General features: G+C 38.9%; 2 protein-coding genes across 3 annotated transcripts in view; one reads left to right on the top strand and one right to left on the bottom strand.

Moving 5' to 3' along the window:
- The window catches only part of bsna (bassoon presynaptic cytomatrix protein a), a 50,591-nt gene extending 48,493 nt beyond the window's left edge, over positions 1-2,098 (top strand). For both annotated transcript variants that reach the window (XM_077613523.1, XM_077613512.1), the window contains exon 15: positions 1,565-2,098. The gene's annotated coding sequence lies outside the window, so the exon portion shown is untranslated. The remainder of the gene's footprint in view (positions 1-1,564) is intronic.
- Positions 2,099-12,647: 10,549 nt separating this feature from the next.
- LOC144084768 (oxysterol-binding protein-related protein 2-like) lies at positions 12,648-26,552 on the bottom strand. Its single transcript, XM_077613500.1, has 14 exons — positions 26,413-26,552; positions 22,260-22,511; positions 22,077-22,197; positions 19,562-19,637; positions 19,321-19,455; positions 18,677-18,774; positions 17,229-17,411; positions 17,053-17,160; positions 16,039-16,128; positions 15,840-15,957; positions 14,961-15,086; positions 14,760-14,883; positions 14,351-14,441; positions 12,648-13,595 (listed from the first exon to the last, which is right to left on the bottom strand). The coding sequence occupies exons 2-14, from the start codon at positions 22,294-22,296 to the stop codon at positions 13,493-13,495; spliced, it is 1,410 nt and encodes a 469-aa protein (XP_077469626.1). The 5' UTR covers positions 22,297-22,511; positions 26,413-26,552; the 3' UTR covers positions 12,648-13,492.
- Positions 26,553-26,837: the final 285 nt, after the last annotated feature.

The raw sequence follows: 26,837 nt of genomic DNA, 5'->3' as shown, positions 1-26,837 counted from the left end.
TCTATTTTTTGAATTATTTTTTTCTAATAAAAAAGGCAAAACAATCCCTCGAATATCGCAGACACATAGGGGAGGCACTATATACAAAGTGATGACAGGCCTTGCCCAGTAGGTGTCACTAAAATTCTATTTTAGTTGCGAAAAGGATTAAAGCAGAGGTCTCCAAACCAGTCCTGGAGGGCCGCTGTGGGTGCAGGTTTTGGTTCCAACCGATCCAACACAAACAGTTTAACCAAAGAGGTTTCTGCTGAAAAAAGAAGCACCTGACTGCAATCCACTGATTGCACTTGCAGGGCACCAGATTGGTGGAAAGGTTTCCTCTTACCGGTTGGAACGAAAACCTGCACCCACTGCGGCCCTTTCTGGAATAGTTTGGGGACCACTGGATTAAAGAATACAAGAGAAATACATTCCAAATTCCACACCCTACTTCACGGTTTTTCGTTTTTTCGCGGTCATGTCTGGTCTACATTAACCGCAATAATCGAGGGATTACTGTACTGTACATTCTTCATGATCTTCACTAGCCCCTCCCACCAAGTACCGTATTTTCACCACTATAAGGCGCACATAAAAGTCTTAAATTTTCTCCAAAATAGACAGGGCGCCTTATAGTCCAGTGCGCTTTATATATAGACCAATACTAAAATTGTTATCACAATAAAATAAAATAAATCAGTCGATAGGACAACTACAGCAAGCAGCTTCCGACTCTACTATTTTCCCGTAGAAAAAGTACTGCGCAGTGACTGCTGGGATATATAGTTTTTTTTGTCAATACACCCAATGGATTGTGGCCTGGCGATCGGCATCAACACAGTTGCAAACCATGGAAGACAGCCTTGGAATAGTTACGCTAGCTACTAGCTAGCAACTATTTGCGAATGGAGTGTGGCCGCCTGGACGAACGTATTGAACTCAGCGTTTTTGATGGACAATTGTTCAATTCGGACACAGAAAATGAGGATGGTTGATGGATTTGTGGGTGATGATGACGTGAGTACATTGTAAAATGGCTAAATAAAGTACAACCGAACTCAGTTTTGCTTCCGTTGCCTTTTTAAAAACGTGTTTTTAGCGTGCATTTGGTGCATGTAGCACCAAATTAGTGTGTTCGCCGTTGTAGTATATTGGTACTATTAGTGCAAAGTTATCACAGCCGTCAACCTGGGTGTATTGACAAAAGGACTATATATCCCAGCAGTCACTGCGCACCGGAAATAGCGTCTGGGGCTACTTCTGTAGACAGCGCTATTATGGTTCCATATATAATATATCAATGCCATGCCTGGCTGCGTCTAAAAGAACGGTGCGTCCTTTGTGTGTGTAAAATACAGAAATAGCACTCGTTATTGACACTGCGGCTAAAAGTACGATGCGCCGAATAGTCGCGAAAATACGGTACGTTAACTTTTCAGGCCAAAAATAAACGGATCCCGGCCCACATCAGATCTCGGTGGCTTGAATGTGGCCCGTGAACCCAACTGAATTTGACACCCCTGTCTTAAAGCTTATTGTTTGTGTCAGAGTGAATGTTTAAATGAGTGCCGTGTTCCGTTTACAGGTCCAATGACAAATCCAAAAGTCCACCTCGACTTCAAAACCATCTGGGAGACCAAACCGGCCAATGGCGGCTGGAGAAACACAAGAACAAAAGCAACGAGGATCAGGTAGCACCCGTCAGTCCATCATTGGCAAGCCTCACCTTTGTGGAATAATGGCAGCGCAGGGTTTTTGGTTTTTTTTTTCCCCCCACACCGGGCGCCATTTTGTTTCAAGAAAACCACTGCATGGACCAACAATGGCATCTGTCTCTTTTCCCGCAACGTGTCTTCACTTTGTATGGATTTTTCAGAGCGCCGCTCCTCCGACGCGCTTTGTCCCATTCTGGTTTTTAATTCCCATTACGATCTTCGGGGAGAGGAGAATTTAGAACGGCCAAAACTTCATATCCGAGACCTTCACACTGTTCGCCATCACTCGGAAAAGGTGGGAAAATGCCAACGGGAACGTGTCGGAAATTGGTGAGATCCAAAAGGGAAACGGTTGGTTTTCAGCCAGAATGATTTTTTTTTTGGTCAATATTTGGTGATTTTTTTTTTAATTTTTCTCCATGTGTGGGTTTTACTTTGTTGCGTTGCCAGCACAGCCTTAATTATTTCTTTTCAGGGCAAAGTGGAATATTTTTCCATTTCTCCATGTACGCTTCCTTGGGAGTTTTGTTTCTATTTTTAAATCACACGTTTGTGTTCCTTTCGTTGGGTTTTGTTATGGGTACGGAGACAGCCAAGAGCACAACGTTGAGAAAACGAAATGCGTCACCTCCGTCCGTCTGACTTGCAACGAACGGAAAACCCTTTACGAAATCCGCAGTTTACGAAAAAAAACCCATCGTCCGTATGTACAGTAATACTTCGTTTATGGCGGTTAATCGGGTCCAAGCTACATTAGGTGAAAATCCACTTTTGGGGGTCTATATAATATATTTTGGACTTTAAAAACTCCCGAAAGTAGAAATTGCCCTCTAGTGGCCAGTGAAATAATCTCCAAACTGTGACTTGCCTTTTTTCCCTCATTTCATGTTGATTTTTTTAAACTCCTAACGGGAGACACTGCCCTCTAGTGGCCAGTGAAATGATCTCCAACTGCAACTTTTTTTAAACTCCTGAGCTAGGCACTGCCCTCTAGTGGCCGGTGAAATAATCTCCAAACGGTGACTTGCCTTTTTTGCCGATTTCATGTAGATTTGTTTAACTCCTGACGAGAGACACTGCCCTCTAATGGCCGGTGAAACAATCTCCAACTGCAATTTACTGTTTTTACCGATTTTTTGTAGATTTTTTTAACTCTCGACGAGAGACACTGCCTTCTAGTGGCCAGTGAAATAATCTCCAACTACAATTTACCATATTTCGCCCCATTTCATGTAGATTTGTTTTACTCCCGAAACTAGGCACTGCCCTCTGGTGGCCAGTGAAATAATCTCCAAACTGTGACGAGCCTTTTTCGCCGATTTCATGTAGATTTTTTTTAACTCCTGGCGGGAGACACTGCCCACTAGTGGCCAGTGAAATAACCTCCATCTGCAATTTACCTTTTTTGCCGATTTCATGTCGATTTTTTTAACTCCCGACAAGAGACACTGCCCTCTAGTGGCCAGTGAAATAATCTCCAACTACAATTTACCATATTTCGCCCCATTTTATGTAGATTGTTTTACTCCTGAAGCTAGGCACTGCCCTCTGGTGGCCAGTGAAGTAATCTCTAATTATGACATGCCTTTTTTCCCCATTTCAATTGTACTAGTACTATTATTCCCACACTATAAAAAAAAATTTGTATACATTGGGCGAATCCAAGCCGCCACGTGGTGAATCGGCGCTAATCGAACCGCAGAGTGGCGAGGTATTACTGTAGCGGCGATGGTCTTGACTACAAATGGAAAGAACCACGAAAGCACACTCCCAAATTGGAGCTGAAAAAAAAGAAGTTGGCACGTCACCCATCATCTCGCCCTGACCTCCGACCTCAACCCAGTTGTCACGGAAACTACTCAGGTCAGCGTTCCCTGTCCCGAATTTCCCGACTTTTGCCACTTTCCAACATGACGGAGAAAAATCCACACTCGTGCTCGTATGTCGTCCGTGTGAACGCTCGCCGGGGACCTTCGCATGCTGCCCCGCGTTGACAACCAAAAAAAAGAAAGAAAAAAAAAGGAAAACAACCTCAAAGTCCCCTCGATATCGTTCCGGTCCTAACGTTTTTATGTATGTGTGTACAAATGGGGCCGTTCCGTTCCGTTCCACAAGTGGAAAAGTGTTGGATGGGGCGCCGTAGAAAGGAAATCTCCTCTCGTTCTATGCAATGAAATCTAGGTTGGGTGGAAGCGTGAGCATCTGGCACGGAGTCATAGCAACCATGCTTTCGGTGTTGCGCGTCCCGACGGGAAATGGCGGCCTCGGCATCGGACGCCACGGACGGCGACCGTTCTATTTCCAGGTTAACGGGAATAGAATTGTATTGCCGTCAATGACACTGAGACGCGGTCCGTCCGGGCCACTGTGATACCATGATGAGGGTCGCTCACGTTATGATTCAAATCTGACTGTGTAATAATTATTGATTGATTCTGGAATACGCTGATGGTTTTAGGCTTGACAATTTCATGTTTTGAATCCAATCTGGCCCAAGTGTATTATCGTCTTTACCCACAGGAGTAAGAGATTATGAGTTGTACTATGAGATTATTTGGTTATTTTCCCCTAATTTAGCAATTTACAAACATTTCTATTCAATGGCACCTTGGTCATGCTAGAAAAGTCACCTTTTCCCCCCCAAATGTTATGAAAGCTAATAATCATATTGTTGTATTTTTGGTCATGTTTACACGTTATACCTCAGGTTTCTTTGTGTCCATATATATACCGTATTTTCAACACTATAAGGCGCACTTAAAAGTCTTAAATTTTCTCCAAAATAGACAGGGCGCCTTATAATCCAGTGTGCTTTATATATGGAAAAACAATTAAAATGTGTCATTCATTGAGGGTGCGCCTTATAATGCGGTGCGCCTTATAATGCGATGCGCCTTATAGTTGTGAAAATACGGTATATATGTATATATATATGTATATATATATATACAGGTGTATCTCAATACATTTTATAGAAAGATTGAAACTCATTTGACAGATTCATGAAGGCAAATACTTTTCAAAATTTCAATTTCATATACCAGGGTTTCTTGTGAGATTTAATGTTATTTTTTATGGTGATTATTTATTTATTGTTTTATTTATTATTACTATTTGTTTTATGTGACCGTATTATGTTTCACTGTTGTTATTTTTTGGGATGATTTTTACTATATATATATTTATTTTCGCTACTACTACAATTTATTTAGTTGATGAATTAGTTTTTTTATATTATATTTTGATATACTTATTTTTACATTATAGAAGGTACTTTTTCATTTCATGTTTTATTTATTTAGCTAGCTCATCATTAACATGGCGGGAGATCATAAATATTTAAATGTGTCATGAATCTGTACAATGAGTTTCATTTTTTTTTGTATTGAAGCACTTTAGTAGTGTACAAGTAACAGTATAGTTTATTATTTATTTTTTGCGCCATATATTTATTGAGATGCACCTACAAATTTTAGTCATTGAAATGAAAGAAAGGCACATTTAAAGCAGAATAAGTGCTCTAAAGATTTTATTTTTTGTAAAAATCACACATATATTCGATAAAATGATTTTAAAGTCACATGGGAGAGATTATAAATCGTTTATCCTCACGTTATGGTTGTAATCCGACACCTTCAAAAATAACGCTAAGCTAACGGCGTCCATTTTAACGGGAGTCCGTCTCGGTCAATGGCAGTGAACAGGACAACACAATTGCTATTTTACCAATCAAACATCTTTTAAAAAGACTACTTTTGGTGAAAAAGGAAATAGGAAGGAGATTATTTAGCGCAGAATGTATTTTACGATAAAAAAGGGGGGAAAAGGATTTAAGAGTATATATAGAGTTTTGAAAAAATATTAGCATAGCCGCAGGGGTGTCCAAACTGGAGTGGGTGCAGGTTTTTGTTCCAACAGATCCAAGCACAGATCCTTTAATCCAGGGGTGTCAAACATGCGGCCCGCGGGCCGGAAGTGGCCCGCTAGGGGTTGTTCTGCCTGACGAGCACTTTGTAGCTCATTTCATACTGTAGCTACAGAATTTTCAGGAAGTGATCTGCAAGTACCCTAAAATGACAAGAAATTACCGTATTTTCTCGTATATACGCCGTATTTGTCGCTAAAAAAGATGACTGAATCGAGGGTACGGCTTATATGCGCACAAATTAGACTTGACATGCACGGAACTGCAAGGTAACAAAGACGAAAAGCCATAACGCAAGACATTGCGGCCGATATGGTCATTTATTTCAAAATAAAGAAAAGATAAACAGATAATACGCTGAACAAAATGTATTTTGACATCTGTGAATGAAATTCAAGAAGAAGAAAAACGTATCTTGCATCAAAACGTGAAAAAAACTCATTTACCTGTGCCTGCCATTGCTCGCTCAGGGCGCCGCCATCTTACCGTAGTTAAACGTGATCTGACTGGTCAGACGCGAGTAGCCTTGATACGTGTTCGTAGCGTTTAGCATCTCAGCACACCCCAATAGTTGTTAAGGCTGATCAAAGGTCTTGCGGTCAATCATTAAAATATCAGCCTTGATACAGAGCGCAATGTGTATCTCATGCAATTATTGCACCCAGAGACTTGCTGAAACCTTGACCCCTACGGACACACTTCCTGGTTGTACTGCTCACGTGACTTCCTTTTTGAATTTGTCTACGTGCAGGCAACACCCTTTAGGAATGTCCAATCTAGCAGACGATCCTTTCGATTCATAAAATAACTCCGAAAAATGATTTTTCTTAAGATTTCCTCTTCTTAGTAACTGATAGGTTAATTAATAGATATACTTTAATAAAAGGAAAGACATCGGAGACATATCCAGCGATAACTTGCAAGTGAGAATCCATCCTGGCTCGTCCTCGCCACGGAGCATTCTCAAAAAAGGCATCCTCTTCTGTCCATTTAGTCGCACATAATCAAAACAATTAAGGTTATCTTATTCAAACAATTGCATAAGCTAACCGAATAACACAATTAAGGTCAAAAAAACAACTGCAAGAACAATTGCATATCAGGTCGAAAACCAAAAACAACTGCGTAAGAATTTGCACAAGTAAGCATAACAATTTCCATAAAAGGTGAAACGAGCAACACTATTTTAAAACAATATGCGAGTATTTTCGGAAGTCGATTTGATTATCGCCATCTGCTCCGGAATCCAAGTCAAAGCAATTTAAGAGTCCTTCATAGATCTTCATTGCGAACTCAGATCAACAGTCCTCGGCCCGGGATTGGGTGATCTGTCAGGTCAATAGTCCCCGGAATAGGGCAAACAATTAAATGTCCTCGGGGGCCAGCTGCAGGGGGATGTATCCTTGGTAACCGTTATACTGAGCTTTCGTCTGCTTATAATGATTAATGTTTCACATATACATATAATGATTAATATTCCACACACATGTAATGATGAATGTGCACATATATAATAATATCCCAGAATAATCCCAACAGTAACACATTTGTACTCCCTATTAAAACCATGATTATGGAGGTGAACACGGTGAATTAGGGGGGGGCCTATACGAGGGAAATTGTAAAATTCAACGATTTTAAGCCAATTTTAAGTCTGCGGCTTATATGAGGAGGTGGCTAATATGCGAGAAAATACTATCATATTAATGAAGTCACCCTACGCTCATCATCGTGTTATAACGTGGATTTTTAGGGGGCTTATACGAGAGAAATTTAAAAAATCAACCATTTTAAAGCAATTTTAAGGGTACGGCTTATAGTCGGAGGCGGCTAATATGCAAGAAAATACGGTAACTCATCGCCTACCATTGACAACGATAGATGTCCAATCCACCAGTGACGTCGAGCGCCGTCAACAGCGACCAGGAAGTCAACTTTTTAGGCCAAAAATAAACTGGTCTAGTCCAAATAAAATCTAGTTTAAGGTCTTAATGTGGCCCGCGAAACAAACTGAGTTTGACAACCCTGGTTTAACCAATGAGATTTCTTCAGCAGCACCTGACAGTAATCAACTGATGACACTTATAAGACATCAGATTGGCATACCTGTCAACCTCTGCCGATAACTGCCCTTATAAATGATTATGATTCCCCTTACAAACCCCCCAAAAACCTTACAAACACCGTACGACGAGTCGTACGGTGTTTGTAAGGTTTTTGGGGGTTTGTAAGGGGAATCATAATCATTTATAAGGGCAGTTATCGGCAGAGGTTGACAGGTATGGTTGGTGAAAATGGAAAGCTGCACCCATGCCGGATGGCCCTGGTGGACCGCTTTGGACACCGGTGGAGTAGACTTTGGCGTAGCACCTGAAAAAGGAAGACAAACATGACCGGTTGCGATGAACAGTCAAAGAAGGCGAGTCGCATTTGAAAAGAGAAACGATTGACGCCGGCCGTAAGTTGCAAGTCGCTCACGTTTGCTCGTGTCAATCAGCCACTCAAGATGACTTCTTGAATATGCATTGCAGCAAGGGCTTTTTATTCTACACTGTAATACGAGAAAGCCATTCAAGCAACTGTGTGCACTCCGTGTCCTCGTAGACTTTGCTTCAGAGGCGGGAAGAAAAAACAACAACGATACAAACAACAAACGGGAAAAAAACGCCACATTTCAAGCACAAAATGGCCACCGCGATACACTTTAGGGCTGCCACCGCCACCCTTTTGATACTCGATTAATCGTTCACAGTCTCCTAGTCATTTCTCATTTGGAAAATAGGAAAGGACATCAATATTCTCCATTTTTATTGTTTCATCCAAAACAAAATAAGAACAAGAAATGTTATTTTTTTGTTATTTTTTTATAATATGCTGTATTTTCAGTCGCAACAGCCAAAGAATACACAATGAAGTTGTTTTTTTTCAACGGCAGGTTTAATTTTTTTTTTTTATTATTAAAATATAAATATAAAATGTAATATAATATATAATTATTATTTTATTATTTTTAAACATACGTTAAAGTAACAATTGTAAAATGGAGAACAGGCTAAATTGGCATTGTGTTTATAGTTTTTTTCACTATAGACAAAAAAAATACATATATATATAATATATACATATATATATGTATATATATACATGTGTATATATATATGTATATATATGTATATATGTATATATATATATATATATATATATATATATATATATATATATATATATATATATATATATATAGGGTGTAGTCCATCTGCTGGCCGTTGTTTGCTCCAGCACCCCCGCGATTCGCGTGAGGATAAGCCGTTTAGAAAATGCAAAATATCTATCTATATCCAAATATCTATCCACAAAGAAATATATATTGGTATATTGTAAATTTCACATTGAAAATATAGTAAATGGTTGTATTTATTCAGTGTTATAGTTCTTTTGGGGTTTTATTTTTCAAAATCGCAAAATTTTCACATTTACCGTTCAAATACTAAGAAGAATTCAACAATAGAATTAGTGGGTCTGGGCGTCGATAAACTGCTGTGAACAGTTGCGGGCACGCAGTTCTACTTCCTTATCACCAGGGGGCGATAACTAAAGCAGGGATTCGGATTTGGCGCACTTTTGGCTGCATAATAATAGAATTAGTGATACCATTTGCTAGCAAGCTAACCGAAAGTCAGCACAATGAGGCGGAAAAACTTTTAAAACTGAACAAACATAAGGAGAAGTTTTATAAGCAAGTTACGCGCACTTTTATTCTAAATGAGGGACGCATACATTTCATTTCGAAGTGAAGGTAAGACAATAACATTTGAAAAGTTATTTATTTCTAATTTATATTATGTAGATTATATTGTACAGTCTGTTGAACTGTACGTCTTTAATAGGGTTATCAAAAAGTATTTATTGAAAATGTTGGATCAGATACAATATTTGATTGCAAAAGTTATGTTTGTTTTTGTGTATAATATAATAATGGAGGATATTTTTGCATTTTCCTCGCTGAGCCTTCATGGTGCTAGACGTCCAATCCATTTAAAGTAGGAGGGATGGCAGCCAATGAATGAATATTCATTGGCTGACAAATTCCCATTCAAATAGATTGGATGTTTACTCTCACGATAAACTAAAAAGAGTGTTATTTATTTTTTTAAAGGCACATGATTAGACAAATATACAAATATATAGTACATTAAAGAATAATATGGAATGTTTTTGTAATTATGTAGTGTCACAAATGGTCTAGAATCATTTTTTTGTTTTTTTTGGTAACATTTCACTACATCCCAAAATAATCATTGATTAATCGACTATCAAAATAATAGTTTGTCGCAGCCCTAACTTTGCAACATTGGAAAAAGCCTTTTTTTTTCATTTGTGTCTCAATAAGCCTCAGCAATAAGTGACCAGTTTTTCTCCGGGTGCATTTTTCCTCCCCGTCTGCCCCCGACGGTCGTGGACGTCCAATCCGTTTTGAATGGTCGCCGCCAACCCAAAACGGATTGACGTCTCCGGCCGTCAAGAGTGAAGAGTATGTTTACATGATTTCAAAAGTATTTTATTTTGAAGGACATTTTTACAGCCGTGAAAAAATAATAATAATAATAGAAATACGCGTATTTACTTTGTGGTTTTTGTTTGCTGTCATGAAGAAGAAGAAAAAAAAATACCCATATTGTAAACGTTGCTCTGAGATTTTGGCCCATTTTTTTGGTCCCGTTTCACAGTAGATCGTAGGAGCATGACATGAGAGAGAATGGAAAATATATTGCATATTATAAATAAATATAAATCTATCATGAGACGTTTTAGGTGAGCGTAGAAAGGGACAAACTAAGCAATCTATCAAATTGTGTGTGAGTGCTTTTTCTAGCCAAATGTGAACAAAACAAAAGGAGTCGGTATGAAAAAAATGACATATTTGCATTGTGTGCTTGTGTCGACTGTTTCAATATCATTAAAAAAAATAATAATAATAATCTCGGACTGATACGGGATAAAAGAACATCTGTGTGGAATTTCTATAAATGTTGTGTTTGTAAAACGAGATGCCATACAAGGGGGATTTTTCTGGGTGGGGGGGGCTGAAATTGACAAAAAAGTGTAAAAAGTTGAAATGGAAAAAAAGAGCCTATTAATAACAACAAAGTTCACTGTTGTAAGTGCAATGAGCTAAACTAACTTCCTGTTTTCCCCATTGTAAAACCTTGTGTATGTTTCTGTGTTCCTCCTGTAAATGGATGTAGTAGACCTGGTGCATCATGCCATGTAATGTGATGAATGACAAATTATGACCTTCAAATAAATTGCAGTCAGGAAAATCAAATAAATATATATATATGAAGCTACTGTGGATGTTTCATTTGGCATTTGAATGCTTTTATTGCCATTATACAAGTACAGTGGTACCTCGAGATACGAGCTTAATCCGTTCCGGGACTGAGCTCGTATGACGAGATTCTCGTAACTCGAGCGGAAGTTTCCCATTGAAATGAATGGGAAACAAATTAGGTCGTAGGTTCAGAAGAGTACTCAGTTGAGTATGGTGACAGTCCTTGGGAAGAAATTGTCCTTGAGTCTGTCTGTCTTGGCTGTTATGGCTCTATAGCGTCTTCCAGAGGGCAGCAGGTTGAAGTGGTGGAAGTCGGGGTGCGTATTGTCTTTTAGGATGCTCTCTGACCTTCTAAGGCACATGTGTCAAAGTGGCGGCCCGGGGGGGGCAAATCTGGCCCGCCACATCATTTTGTGTGGCCCGGGAAAGTAAATCATGAGTGCTGACTTTCTGTTTTAGGATCAAATTTAAATGAAGAGTATAGATGTATATTAAATGTCCTGATTTTCCCCCTTTTAAATCAATAATTGTAATTTTTTAATCCATTTTTTTTTGAGTTTTTAGTTCAAAAATCATTTTGTAAAATCTAAAAATATATATAAAAAAAGCTCAAATAAACATTGTTTTAGATCTATAAAAAACTGAAGATTCAGGGCTTTTAATCCAGTTGTTTTAATCCATTTATTTAAAAAAAATCTAAATATTATATCTAAAATGGTCCGGCCCACGTGAAATCAAGTTGACGTTAAAGCGGCCCGCGAACCAACCCGAGTCTGACACCCTTGTTCTAAGGCATCGGGATTCGTAGATGCTGGACAGGGTAGGTAGGGGGCAGTTGATGATCCTTTGGGCTGTATTGATGACCATCTGCAGGTTGGTGTTTAGTTTCTTCTTCCTGAGTACGTACTCTCATGAAATGTAACCTCTGCCGTGCTTTCTTTTACCCCCGATTCAAGGCTGCGTTCCGAGTTTTTAAAAAAAGCTAAATTAATGCACAATCGCATGATTTTAAAATTATTTTATTATGGTTTGGTGAAAAGGCTTTCAGAAGGGGAGGACTAATAAAGACTTTGGTTGCACAGTCGATATCATTATACCCCATTAGCATGTTAGCTTAGCTTGTGTGCTTGTCACTGCCAGCCAGGAGATGATTAATAAACACGTACATTTCATTGGGTTATTTATAGTTTAAAATACTCAAGTATTTTGGCTGCATTTATGTGAATGTTGTGGATAAGTATAACATATATAATCGAATACTTTTATTGTCATTATACAACTATAATGAGATTTAAATAAAGGATCAATAAATAAGAATAATAATCAACAAAAAATTAATTAATAAATAGTCAACAACATTAGTTTGTGAATTTTATAAAATGAAAAAAAGTCATTTCCTTGTATTTATTACATCACAATTAAAAGGGATTTAAATGTTCCCATTAAAAATAATGTAAATATCTCATTTTTATTTTCAATTGATTTAAAACATCGAATTGAGAACAATGATTGTCACATAAATTGAATAAAAATTGTTGTCCAACTTTCATCTCAAATATTGGTCCAAACGTAATAAGAAAAAATATGATTTCAATGAACCAATTAGTCAAGTCGTCGCTAAAATAATCTGCGATTGACAATCAAAATAGAAACTAGGTAACTTATTTAAAAAAAAAAAGACAGCCTTGGTCCAAAATTGAAATTAAGGATTTTATTAGTAGACATTCCTTCTGTCCATAATGAATCTATCAAACAGTTTGCTTTGTTCCCCACCTCAGAATAAAACATCTGATGTATGATCTCCCCTCCCCCGAAATGCTTTAAATATTATAAAAATAAATCAATTGCACAAAATGTCATTTTGCATGAGATTACCTCTGTGTGACACAACATAAATGGAGAACTGGTTAGAGTTAAAGAAATGACAAAAGCAAAGCAAAAGTTTTTTTTTAACCAATCGTTGGAATGTGTGCTAACGCTGTACCGTTTTTTTTCTATATTTATTTCATACAATCCTTCCACGTTACAACAGGCATTAGTGTTTTGTTCATGTCGCGTCGTTAAAGACAAAAAACGCCGACACACGTAACAGGCACAGAGAGAACGTACGAATACGTGAAGGTATACGTGCTTAAGTGCTTAAAAGAAATTCTGCTTAAAATGGATTTTAGACACCATTTGACAGAATTCACACATTTGCGTTTTGCGACCGTCAAACCGAAATCCGACGGCGGTTCGAATTTTTGCCCGCCTCGGCTAACGTTGGGAATTTCCACAGCTACGATCGAATCGGAGAGGCTGGCGGCCATCGATCGATCGACTCGTTCCGTCGCTTTGGCCCGTTTGTACAGAATTTTGCGTGACCCGACGCGTTCCGTTAAAATGGCGACGCGTAGAAAACGCGGCGACGAATGCGGGTGTCCAATCCTGGCGGGGGAAGAAGAGTGTTCAAGTGTGGGTTGGTTTTTGTTTTGGGTTTTTTCTAACGTTGTTGGATGTGTGCAATGGAGAAGAGTTGAGTCTTTAGCTAGCGGCTTTTTTTCAGTAGATATCCGGCAGATCTCGGTAGTTCCGACTGAAGTAACCCCCGGAATAGTTCCAGTCCTGGGAGCCGGTGCAGGGGTTGGTGCCCAGTTGGAACCACCTTGAAGCAAAAAGACCAAAAATGAAGTCCACGTGGACCCCAAAAAATCAACGCTGTAATATGATGATGAGCGTAGGGTGACTTCATTAATATTACCGTATTTTCTCGCATATTAGCCACCTCCTCGTATAAGCCGCATCCGTAAAATTGGCTTTAAATCGTTGAATTTTACATTTTCCCTTGTATAAGATGAACCCTGATTCACAATTTTGACCTCCATATTCATGGTTTTCATTGGGAGGACAAATGTGTTACTTTGAAGGGAAAATCTTAAGAAAAATCATCGTACGTGCTATTTCTGAGATACTGTATAAATGGATTGCTGGATTGCACATTCCGAAAGGGTGTTGCCTGCACGTAAACAAATTCAAAAAGGAAGTCATGTGAGCAGTACAACCAGGAAGTGTCGCGGTCTAGTTTTTCCTAGGTAAGATGGCGGCACAAGTAAGTTTTTCACGTTTTATGCAAGATAAGGTCTATTTTTTTCCCTTGAATTTCATTCATAGACGTCAAAATAAATCTTGTTAAGCGTTTTTGCTGTTCATATTTCTCTATTTTAAAATAAATGACCATATTGGCCGCATTGTCTTGCGTTTGGTCTTTGTCACCTTGCAGTTTCGTGCATGTCAAGACTAATTTATGCACATATAAGCCATACCCTCGGTTCAGTCATCATTTTTTAGCAACAAATGTGGCGTACATGCGCGAAAATACAGTGTGTTTGTATATAGTTCCAAAGAAATATGTGGACTAACTTTGTGGACCACTCCTCCTCATGCTTGGCTCTTTGCTTTCTAGCAATTCGCTGTTTGTCTTCCAGTCTTTCCTTCTCCTGACTGGCTTCGTCTGCAAAACGGCAAGCAGTAGGTGTTGTTCAAATTCTAAGCAGGCAGTAACAAAGGCAACCCGTCTTTCCCCGTCCGACCGTTTTCTTCAGCGTTTGCCCTCACAAAGGAGAAGAAAGCACCCGTGTCGTTCGTGTAAATGACCTTGACATTCAAACCATACTTAAAGCTAAGCGGAAAATCCAATGCTTTCCACATTTCAATTGAATTCCACTGTTGGCGGACATATGGAGTTATTTCCCACCTCCACATATTTCCCGCTTATTCTTCAGGCCCAAATTGTTATGAGCCGTTATTGAGTTTAAAAAAACAAGATTACCCATTTTCCCATTCTCCATCGCCCGGATGTCCGGTCTGAAGCGGCAGTCGGTCGGGGCCAAGATGGCCTCCAAGCCCGAGTCCAGCTCGTTGAGAGACATGGCAAAGTTGGTGAAGCTGTACATCTGAAAGCAGGAAAAAAAAACAAAGATTTTGATTGGGCGTTGCCTTTGAGCAAAACGTTTTTGGGATATTTCTCCACCTGAGAAGAGTGAGCCGGTCTGGGCTCGGTCCTCCAGAGCAAAGTACTCCCCGGTATGACCGACACCGTCTCTTGGACCTCCGGCATGTCGTCGGCGTCCTCGTTCTCCAATCCCGTCGGCTCTTCCTGGTGGAGACAGAGGAGATGCCATATTGGCCCGGACGTAAGACGACAAACTTGAGTCTTGGGAAAAAAAAGACTTTTTGAACTTTTGAGCTTTAAAATATCTGGTGGTCTAAACCTCATATTTAAGGTACACGGTCGATTGGCCGCCGGTCTTTTGGTCGCCGGTCTTTTGGTCGCCCGGAAGGTAAGTGATAATTACCATTTAAATCGTTGCTCGAATTCCCTAAATACAAACTGTGAATTACTATTTATTTATTTATACTTAATGCCCTATTAATTATTAGGCTAAAGAAAAGCTCAAAATTTCCCGGACTTTTATTGTTTTTTGTTTGAGAACTTGTTAAGACCCTGACTGACGTAGCTTCTTAAAGGGACAACGCATGTACATACAAACTCTTCTATACACTCATGTCGGCTCAGTGAAACTGCTCATGGCCATCGTTGGCTTTTATTGATGTGTAGACCGTGTTGTTTTACCTTGTTGTCGCCGGTCTTTTGGTCGCTGGTCTTTTGGTCGCGGTCTTTTGGTCGCGGTCTTTTGGTCGCCCCGACTGCGACAGACGGCGACCAAAAGACGGCGACCAAAAGACGGCGACCAAAAGACCGGCGACCAAAAGAACGGCGACCAATCGACCGCACACGATATTTAAGACTGCCCACACTTTTTCAGTCTTATTTCAATGCAAAAAAACACTGTCTTACATTCGGGCCAATACGGTAGATGGAGCAGTCAGACAGGACGGACGCATTTACCGTTTTGTTCTTCTTGTCTCCTTTCTTCTCAGTCCTCTTGTAGACCTCGTAGGATTGAGGGTCAACGCTCCACATGCACTCGGTCCACTTTCCATAGATAACACACACCTTCTTTTTACTAGACCATGAGCAACAGACAAGACAGGAGGACCAAATAAATATGAAGGCAGTCCATACGAAAGACATGGCGAAGCCTGACCTCTTGTCCAGGATGTATCCCTCCACTTTGTGCAACTCCTTGCCAAACATGCCACAGGGCTTGAAATTTAACACGCACTTGTCTCCAGTGCTGCGAAGAAAAGAGGGAAGCACCTAACATCAGTGAACTGGTATGACCTAAGTCTTACCCGTCGTTCTTTTTTTCCATTTTTTATCATGTCCAAGCAAAAATTTTGATCATCAGGCACAGTGTTTGTTTTGTTATCCTCCTAAGACCCAAGCTCTTTTTATTTTCTCTGTGATATTTAGGCTAATGGGATCTGATGAGTGTAAAAACTAATAATTATCTTTTTGCATGATGTCGTTTCTGAGAAAAATGGTGGACACCAGGCCCCTGTAGTCCAAAATTTACCATTGTAGTATTGTGACAACCAAAAATGTGATGTCCAGGTCATAGGAGGTTAAACCAGAAATTTGTGAAGTGGCAACTGTATTTCTGATCATTTTTATAAAACACTTCTTTGAGATTTTTTCAGCTATTAATTTTTTTTTTTAAAGTTCATAAAATGTGAAAATTCACAATTCCGTCTTCCGATTGCTACTAGGATTTAGCATTGAAGAAAAAAAGGTAGTTATAATAGGGGTGACCCTACTAAGCAATTTTTCAATTATCGCGGCCATGTTTGGTCTACATTAACCGCGATATTCGAGGGATTACTGCATTGTCTTTCAGTTCTTATTTTATTGATGAAAAAAATAAAATAAAAAAATTCTCATTTCTGATCAGTTCCATTTAAAACTGAAATTTAAACCCCAAAAAAAACCCATCATGATCTATCATTATTTTTGTAATGAATCAAAATGAGAATTTCCTAACTTCTGGCTTTACTTTGTAAAAAAATAACACAGCTAACAGTTGTCAACCAAATCGTTCGGGTCAGACTTACCGCAAGCTAGCCCGTCACAATATCATGGCTACGCTGGATCTTGCTAAGCTCTGTTAAGCTTTCACTTTGTCTTGATTTTGACTAAAAAGTACAGCACCTTTGTTTACCTGTGGTTGACAATTTCCACCGTGCCGTACTGCTCTATCCATAGTTTTCCCAAAATAATGTTGTGGACGCAGCAGTTGGGGTTACTCCACGTGTAGGCCTCATTATGCCTTGGACAGAAGAAAAGGCGCATTGAAATAGGCCGAAAGGAGCCGCCCCGAGTATTTCCTTGACTTACTTGAGCAGCTGGAGAGTGATGGTCCCTTTAGGCTCCGCCTCAACACTTTTCCCCCAGAATTTGAGTTTGGGGTATATGGAGCCGTGGAAGACAAAATCTCCCGAAAGGCTCTCGGCATGGAAGGCACTGACTGGTGGGTGGTGGGACACCTGCTCCGCCACCAGGCGGAAGCCCTGATCCTCCCTGTAGGGGTGCCAAAGAGCCCATTGGCAACGTGGCGGTCAAATCAAATACTGCGTTCCGATCGCTCCGGTTTTCACGCAAAGCCGGGTTGCCGAATGGTTTTCTATGTTTGAACTTTTACATTAAGCCGAACTTCGCCTACACCTGGCAAATTCTGCTTCACATAATGTAAAGCTAAGTTTTTCACCTAGCATTTTTTCTCCTAAACGTACTTCAATCTTCTAATATTAAGCCCCAACTACCGTATTTTCACGACTGTATGGCGCATTGCATTTTAAGCCGCAGTGTCAGTAACGAGTGCTATTTCTGTATTTGACACACAAAGGACGCACCGTTTTTAAAGACGCAACCAGGCATGGCAAAACATACACCAGCTTAAACATACGGACACACGCTAAAAACACGTTTTTAAAAAGGCAACGGAAGCAAAACTGTGTTCGGTTGTACTTTATTTAGCCATTTTACAATGTACTCACGTCATCATCACCCACAAATCCATCAAAGTCCTCATTTTCTGTGTCCGAATTGAACAATTGTCCAAATGAGTCATCAAAAACGCTGAGTTTTATACGTTCGTCCAGGCGGCCACAATCCATTCGCAAATAGTAGCTAGCGGCAGGAGTTCTTTTGTAAATCCAGCCGGAATGACGGCGAGCACCAAATTAGTGTGCTCGCCGTCATACTGGGTGTATTGCCAAAAAACTATATATCCCAGCAGTCACTGCGCAGTACTTTTTCTACGGGGAAAATAGTAGAGTCGGGGGCTGCTTGCCGTAGTTGTGAGAGCTGTAGAGGATGGTGTACCCTATCCACTGATTTATTTTATTTTATCGTGATAACATTTTTAGTATTGGTCCATATATAAAGCGCACTGGATTATAAGGCGCCCTGTCTATTTTGGAGCAAATGTAATACTTTTATGTGCGCCTTATAGTCGTGAAAATACGGTAGTTTGGTGTCGATACAGACCTCAAGTCGTCAAAGAGAAACTGAATACGTTGCGTAATGTAAAAATAAGCAAGAAAATGGCGTCAATCTCAAGATATACTACGATTTTTGTAATATGACAATGTGTGACTTCATTCTCATGATATCGCCACTTTGAGCTCGTTATCAGATATCAACACGCGATTATCTGCTCACTCTGGCGCCAACTTGACTGGCACGTCGCCCTTCCATGCCCCATTACGTCATCTTGGTTTGGGAACTCGTGCGAACAGAAAAAAAACGTGAGCGGGTTGAATGCAGTACGGATAAAAACGTACCTGGTAAGTTCAAAGGTCTCCCCGAGAAGAGGGTTAAAGGGTTTTCCAGTTCGCTCCCACTGAGATGCGACTGCTGACACGGCAAATGCAGCCACGGCCTGGGGAAAGAATGAGTACGTTTTACTTTTTAGGTGCAAGTCACAGACAATATTGCTTTTTAAATGAAATAATTAATTTTGATTCATGGCGGCAGCCCAAATATGAATAGCAGAGTATCGTATCTTCTCGCATATACGCCCTATTGGTCGCAAAAAAAAATGACGACTGAATCGAGGATACGGCTTATATGCGCATAAATTAGACTTGACACGCACCAAACTGCAAAGTGACAAAGACGAAACGCCATTAACGCAAGACAATGCGACCGATACGGAAAAGATAAACAGACAAATGCTAAATATTTTTTTGACGTCTATGAATGAAATTCCTTAAAATGACACAAAAACACAACAAAGCAAGCCATTCAATCCCTTTTTAAAAATAGCATGAAAATACATATTAACAGAAAACATTGAAAGAAATAGCGATGACGATGTGTGAATTATCAATTGTAGTATCGATAGCAAATCTTTCAACTATATTTAATTTTTCAGATCCTAAAGATACAATCTTGAAAATGGGGAAGAGATGACTCGAGTTGTGACCTGCATGCGCTCGGTGGAGTCCGATAACGAGCAGGCTCTGGTGATGAGGTATGTGTGTTCCATGTATTCTGTGATTCTCTGCAGGAAGCTGAGGGGCTCATTGAAAACCACCGGCATGGTGATCTTAGACAATTCCTGACAACAACAACAACAAATGACGGAAACATCACACTTTTACAATTGCAATTTGATGCAGATGAGTTAAGTCAAATGAAGTAAATTGCTCTAAATTCAGTCTTACCATGCCAATGCATTTCTTCAGGATACTCCAGACACTGAGTGTGTTTCTGGAAAACATGGGTGCGGGTAATGACGTCCTAGAATGCGAAAAGAGAACACAAGTATACATAGGTGGGGAGAATATGCCACATAAATCAGAAACAACAGCAAATTATGAAAATATTGTTGCACAAGAAGCTTGAGTTCACCCAAGTCTCTTGCACTTTCATTCATTCATTTTAACAGGTTTTTATTGGCATTAAAATATGTTCTTTGTTTCAAAAAGAACGTCCTAAAATCATCATCCATAACAAAAATGAAAATGATGACAAAATTGATAGTTATGCTTAACACATGCATCCCAGCTAGCCTTTTGTGTTTTTCATTTCTGACAAATTGCATGATAATTTGTTGTTTTCAGAACCCAGATTTTCAAGATGAACATATTTAGAACTTTAATTGTGATAAGGCAGTATTTTTGCTCATGTTTATTAAACCATTAGAAACAGCATGCCTACATGGTGATCTGTAAAATGAGTTCTATACAACATTTCCTTACACTAATAGTGAAACACAATGAGTAAATCAAAAGACTCCAAACCAATGTTCCCTCTAATTTTTTGTTTGTCTGGGCAGAAAGACAACCTCCCTGAGCACACTGAGTACCAGTGTGAGCAACATCATCATTGCTCGCTATGGGGACACACTAGTATCACACCTGCCATAAGCAGGTGCATGTCTACTACACATAAATGATTTAGTAATAATAAAATGTAATGATTAATATCTATGAATGGGCGGCCTGGCGAATGAGTGGTTCGCGCGTTGGCCTCACAGCTAAAAAAATAAATGATATTTTATTTTGTGCGCTCCATATGATTTGCTTTGCAGAGAAGACGAGAGTAGTGCGCAATTGCGCACGAGCGGAGCTTAGAGGGAACATTGCTCCACACACACAAAGAATTTAGAATTAGTCATATTAACATTGAAAGTGAAATCATACCACAATGATTCAGTCTGAGTCAGCGATACTAAGTGTGGAGATAATCACAACATGTTGCACAACATGTTGCACAACGCCCGGTTGAGCGAGAGTGGTTAGAGCGTCGGCCTCATAGCTCTGGGGTCCTGGGTTCAAATCCAGGTCAGGTCCATCTCTGTGGAATTTGCATGTTCTCCCCGGGCCTGCGTGGGTTTTCTCCGGGTACTCCAGTTTCCTCCCACATTCCAAAAACATGCACGGTAGGCCTGATTGGACACTCTAAATTGCCCCGGGTGGCCCAGAGTCAGCTGGGATAGGCTCCAGCACCCCCCGCGACCCTAATGTGGATAAAGCGGTTCAGAAAATGAGGTGAGATGTTGCTCAACTGGTCTGCTATCAGGAAAGAACTGATTTTATCTCAAAAGGAAACCATGTAGCGAATCATTTACATCTCAAAACGGGGAAACTAGAACACACAAAGGAATAACTTGATTTGCGATTAATCGACAATTATGTTTGTTATGTCTCCCTGTGTTATTTATGTCAGCCACGACCCATGTAGATTCAGTGAAAAATTATGGCCATATATTATGTCTGAAATTAGTTTAAGATTATTTGGACCAGTTCTGACTTTCTGTTTTAGGATTCAATTCAAATGAAGATTATAGATGTATATTATATTTCCTGATTTTCCCCTTTTTAAATTCATAATTGCACATTTTTGTATCCATTTTTTTAGTTCAAAAAGCATTTTGTAAAATCTAAAAGTAAATAAGAACAAATATTTTTGGTTTATCACTTTAATATTGAACATAATTTTTAAAAATCCTTTTGAAATGAAAAACAAAGTTTAAAAGACTTTCCCTTACTAAGAAAAAAAGTACAAATAAACATTATTTTAGATCCATAAAAAAACTAATATTTAGGGCTTTTTATCCAGTTCTTTTTATCTCTCTTAAAAAAAAAATCTAAATATAATATCTAAAATGGTTCGGCCCACATGAAATCGAGTTGACAAGTTTGACACCCTTGCTCTAAATCACAGGTGTCAAAGTGGCGGCCCAGGGGCCAAATCTGGCCCGCCGCATTGTTTTGTGTGGCCCGGGAAAGTAAATCATGAGTGCCGACTTTCTGTTTTAGGATCAAATTAAATTGAAGAGTATAGATGTATATTAAATTTCCTGATTTTCCCCCTTTTAAATCAATAATTGCTATTTTTTTAATCCATATTTTCTTTGTTTTTAGTTCAAAAATCATTTGGTAAATTCTAAAAATATATTTACAAAAAAGCTAAAATAAACATTGTTTTAGATCTATAAAAAAGGAATATTCCGGGCCTTTAATCCAGTTCATTTAATCCATTTATAAAAATGAATCTAAATATTATATCTAAAATGGTCCGGCCCACATGAAATCGAGTTGACGTTAAAGCGGCCCGCGAACCAACCCGAGTCTGACACCCTTGCTCTAAATAGTTGCTGAGTCATTTGCTAACCATTGATTAGAACAAAAAGGCAAATTGCGTGAAAATGGGGTTATCGAAGCGCAGCAATACCGGTGTTTCTTGAGCCCATTCTCCTGTGGCTTGGATCCATTCTTCCTGGTGCTATCGTACACCAGCGCGTCTTTGTAGCTTGACTCTGACACCCCTTCACACGACTCGTCCGAATCCAGGCCTAAGAAGTAGAGCGCATTCGTGTAAATGCGAGAAAACAAACAACAAACATTGCGCACCAACCTGTGATGGCGTCGTAGAACTCGTCCTCATTGCTCATTTTCCTTCGTCACCGCTGACAAATCTACCTGAAATCTATCGGATGACTGCAAATTCTAGCACATGTTCTTTCAGAGAGTCAAGTCAAGTCAAGAGAGGTCTGGAAAGACGACTGGTCGAGGTTCCTTCTGGATCTTCAACGAAACAACCGTATTTTGGTTTGGTGTCCACAAAACCGTTGGGATGGATGTTTCGTCTAAGGGAGAAAAACGATGCCTGCGCAAAAAAAGGTATGCTCAGTGACCAACCATACAACCTGATGTTCGTTGTTTTTGTTTTTCAAAAGACTTGAAGAGCAACAAGATGTTAAGTTGATAAACGTAAGACGAGCTATTATGTAAAGTAGTCCAAGGGTCAGGCTACTTTGTGTTGCCGCCCTTTGACTAAGTCATGGGTTTTACTCATAAGTAAATCCATTGATTCATAAAATGGCAGCTAATCCACAAACAGGCATACACAATACAGAGTTCAGCACAAGTGGTCGCATTCCAGCTCTACCGGTTCGTGGGTTCAAGTCTTCGAGGCGTATTGATGAAGTCGACGCCTAATTCCCACGTAAATGTCGATTGCTAAGGTTCTATTGGTAGATCGCCTGAGATAGAGTAAGATTTTATCCAGTTTGTTTGTTTGTTTGTTTGTTTCCTTTGGGCCTGAACAATGTCTCGTTTGTACCGCAATAATCACATTTTATTTTTGAACATGCATATCTGATTCATTTAACAATTGTCAAAGACTCATCAGGATCAGGAAGTGTAGTGCCGATGGCCTCTGCTAATATAAACGACCCGTCACAGCTGCTTGTTAAGTCATTCCTTTGATCTTGCACAGTTTCATTTTCTAAACTAAATCCCGAGTGACCCACTTTACTTCCGTATTTTCCGTTTTGTCCAATGACCGAACGATGTTTGCACGCGTGTAGTTTTGTTTTTAAATCCCAAATATTGCAATGTAAAAGGAACAAATTTATTTCGGTCGGGACCAAAGAAAGCCCTTATTAGACTCCCTACTGATTTAATATACACGTCAAATAACCATTATGTTCGAAGATTCATTTCCTAAAATAGAACAGCACGGTAGCGGCTAACCTCAAATTCACATTTCATCTCATTCATAACTTTTATTGCTGATAATATACTGCTACTGATCCCGAATACTTAACTCGCTGACTGTTTTCTTGCATAATAATTCATAGCTATTACTACATGACTCATTATCACAGACTGATAATCATCATTACTGTCACTATATTAGTTATGTTAAACATGAGACTGTTCATGGCTAATTCTTAATAATAATTCACTGACAAGTACCAAATCTTCAATGATGTGCACAGTCATCGTACATAATTTATATTCAATAAACGATGATACAAGGAAAGTATGCCCATTCAAAATTAAATTACCGTATTTTTTCGCATGTACGCCGTATTTGTCGCGGTACTCGGACGTTTGGTCGCCGGACGTTTGGCCGCCGGACGTTTGGCCGCCGGACGTTTGGTCACCCGGAAGGTTATTGGTAATTACCATTTAAAATTGTTGCTCAAATTCCCTAAATACAAACTGCGAATTATTATTTTGTCATACTTAATGCCCTATTAATTATTAGGCTTAAGAAAAGCTCCAAATTTCCTGTACTTTTATTGTGTTTTGTTGGAGAACTTGTTAAGACCCTGACTGACGTAGCTTCTTAAAGGGACAACGCATGTACATACCCACTCTTATACACACACGTCCGCTCAGTGAAACTGCTCAGGGCCATTGTTGGCTTTTATTGATGCGTAAACCGTGTTGTTTTACCTTGTTTGGTCGCCGGACTTTTGGTCGCCCGGACCCAAACGTCCGGCGACCAAATGTCCGGTCACGATTTGTCGCGGCTTATATGCGGACAAATAAGACTGGCACGAAACTGCAAGGTGACAAAGACGAAATGCCATAACGTAAGACAATGCGGCCGATATGGTCATTTATTTTAAAATAGAGAAACGATGAAGGGATAAAACGCTTAACAAAATTTATTCTGACGTCTATGAATGAAATCCAAGGATTTTTTTTTTATCTTGCACAAAACATGAAAACAAATCCAGACACACTTCCTGGTTGTACTGCTCACGTGACTTCCTTTTTGAATTTGTCTACGTGCAAGCCACACCCTTTCGGAATGTGCAATCCAGCAATTGATTTATTTTAGTATCTCAGAAATACCACGTGGAATGATTTTTCTTAAGATTTTCCCTTCAAAGTAACATTTGTACTCCCTATTAAAACCATGAATATGGAGGTGAAAATTGTGAATCAGGGGGCGGCTTATACGAGAGAAATTCCAAAATTCAACAATTTTAATGCAATTTTAAGGGTAAACGCGGACGTGGCCAATATGCGAGAAAATATGGTATTTCATAAACATATAGACATGTAGAGATGTACTCGAGTCTCACATACACCCATTAGTTTGGCCACCACTGCAACATTCCTCTCAAATCTGTTGAAATGAGGCCTCGGGGACATGGCGTTTGCAAAATGTCTTTCCTGTGGCGGAGTTCTAACCACACAGCAACAATAATTGGAGAACAAATAGTACACTCACTCAAGCAGTAAGCAGTGATCAAAGAACAAAGATGCAGTCTAAGTCTTTGCCAAAAGTTGGTGTGTGAGTGACTATTGTGAACTAACTGGACATTTAACATTGGATCATTGTGTAAAGTTGGCTCAGAAATAAACTTTTCAAAAGGCCATATGTTAAAATACAACTGCTACATTTATTCATGTCCAGATAAAAGTTGAGAAAAAAATTGCTCAATTCCCACATGCCTAAATCAAGATCAATCTTTAAACATAATTATTTAGCTAACACCCATACTAATTATTGTTTCAGCATTTTTTTTACATAGGTGTGTAGCTATGTAATTAAATCTACTAAATATTAGATGTAATTTCTCTTACTATACTGATGATTTTCTCCAACACCTGTAAACTTATTTTTTTACTTTTCTGAGTGTTTGTCTGATATATGCTATTTATCTTAAATTGCTAATCCACACGAAGAACAATTTATAAATATAAATATTTAAAATTACTCTGTACATATTGTAAATATTTCACAGTAATAGTACATAGACCACATGGTTAATACGTTAATAGATGACTAATTGTTCAGAATAGGGTTGTCCAAACAATGGCCCCCCTGCTCAGTTTTTATTGGCTCGCAGCAAATTATGAAAATATCATTGAATATGGCCCACACAAGAAGCTTAAGTTCAGACGACGTTGTTGTACTCATCTTGAATATTAGCTAGTCAATTAAAAAGTGCATCTGTTTTATTTATTATAAGGCTATTTTAAAATAATAAAAAAAGAAATATTCTCTTAATTCGTCATGACTAATGTATATTTTTATATTGGTATTTATTTTGTAGACAAAACAGTAAATAAACTATAATTTATTGTTTAGTTTAAAAAAAGGGATCAATACAGGAAATATTCTTTCATTTCTATAGTCCTTGATGAAGGCAGATTATTATTCTGTAATTCAACAAATTTTGATATCCAACTATTTATGAAGATAATTAAAAAATATATATATCCCGCGATTCAGGCATATCCACATAAACCAATGGTACATTCTGTCCTAATTCCAAAATAAAATGAACTTCAATGACTTATTTCCAAAAGAAATCAAACGGATAGAGGGGAAAAAATTTAAATCATATTTTTAATTTAAGGCGAATACGTCAGAAAAAGGCGACGAAAAATCCACATTCACTAAAAAAGAGAAAAATAAACTATGTCAAATGCTGAATTGGGTGCTACCTTTAGTACTTACTGTAGTGTTAAAGAATTTTAACGCTGAACAAACCAAAGACGTCGAATGTTAAATCAAATGCAGGTCGGCGAATTAACTCATTTTCAATCATAAAAATAAGATGCTATATATTCATAAATCCCACTGACAGTTCATCGAGACTATTGACAGGTAGCATAGTTCATGTTAGCCTCGCAGCTAAGACAAGAAGAAGGCTCCCGCAACACAGAAGCCGATTTAGGACAAAACATCAATTAAAATTGAAAGTTATTACATTTAGTAGAGAATTATGAAGTGACACTGTCAAAATGCGTCTTACCTGCACGGTGAGAGCAATTTAAACGATTTGACAAGTCCAGAAAAGGAATTTAGAGCTGAGCTTTGGGTTTGACACAGAAGCGGAAGTTGCTAGCAGCGGGGAATGGGATGGAAGAATGACTGACATTTTTGACAACCAATCAAATGTGAGGGAGGGAGTATATCGTCCAATGGTAATTCAATGAAAAGGAGTGGGTCGTTACCGGAATGTGGCGCAATACAGCATTCAGATGAGACTCGATGGTCAAATGGCACAAACTCCGAGAAAATAAATGAATATTACAAATACTTTGGGGAATTAACTCCAAAATGTATTTTACGTATATATATATATTTCCAGTAACTTTTATTTTATCGCCTAACCCAAACAGAATACTATAGTTGTTTGAAAAAAAAGAATGCAGTTTAACCAGTTTACATTAAATT

This window comes from Stigmatopora argus, chromosome 1, assembly GCF_051989625.1.
Source record: "Stigmatopora argus isolate UIUO_Sarg chromosome 1, RoL_Sarg_1.0, whole genome shotgun sequence".
NCBI classification, from domain to species: domain Eukaryota; kingdom Metazoa; phylum Chordata; class Actinopteri; order Syngnathiformes; family Syngnathidae; genus Stigmatopora; species Stigmatopora argus.
The sequence above is the reverse complement of the archived record's forward strand: the minus strand, read 5'-3'. Positions and strand labels throughout refer to the sequence as shown.

Coding starts and splice junctions, on each gene's coding strand:
- LOC144084768 (XM_077613500.1), bottom strand. CDS start 22,296: ATGAGCAATGAGGACGAGTTCTACGACGCCATCACAG. Junction 18,775..19,320: donor ACTCCACCGAGCGCATGCAG/GTCACAACTCGA, acceptor TTCTTTCCCCAG/GCCGTGGCTGCATTTGCCGT. Junction 14,442..14,759: donor GATGGAGAATGGGAAAATGG/GTAATCTTGTTT, acceptor GCCGTTTTGCAG/ACGAAGCCAGTCAGGAGAAG.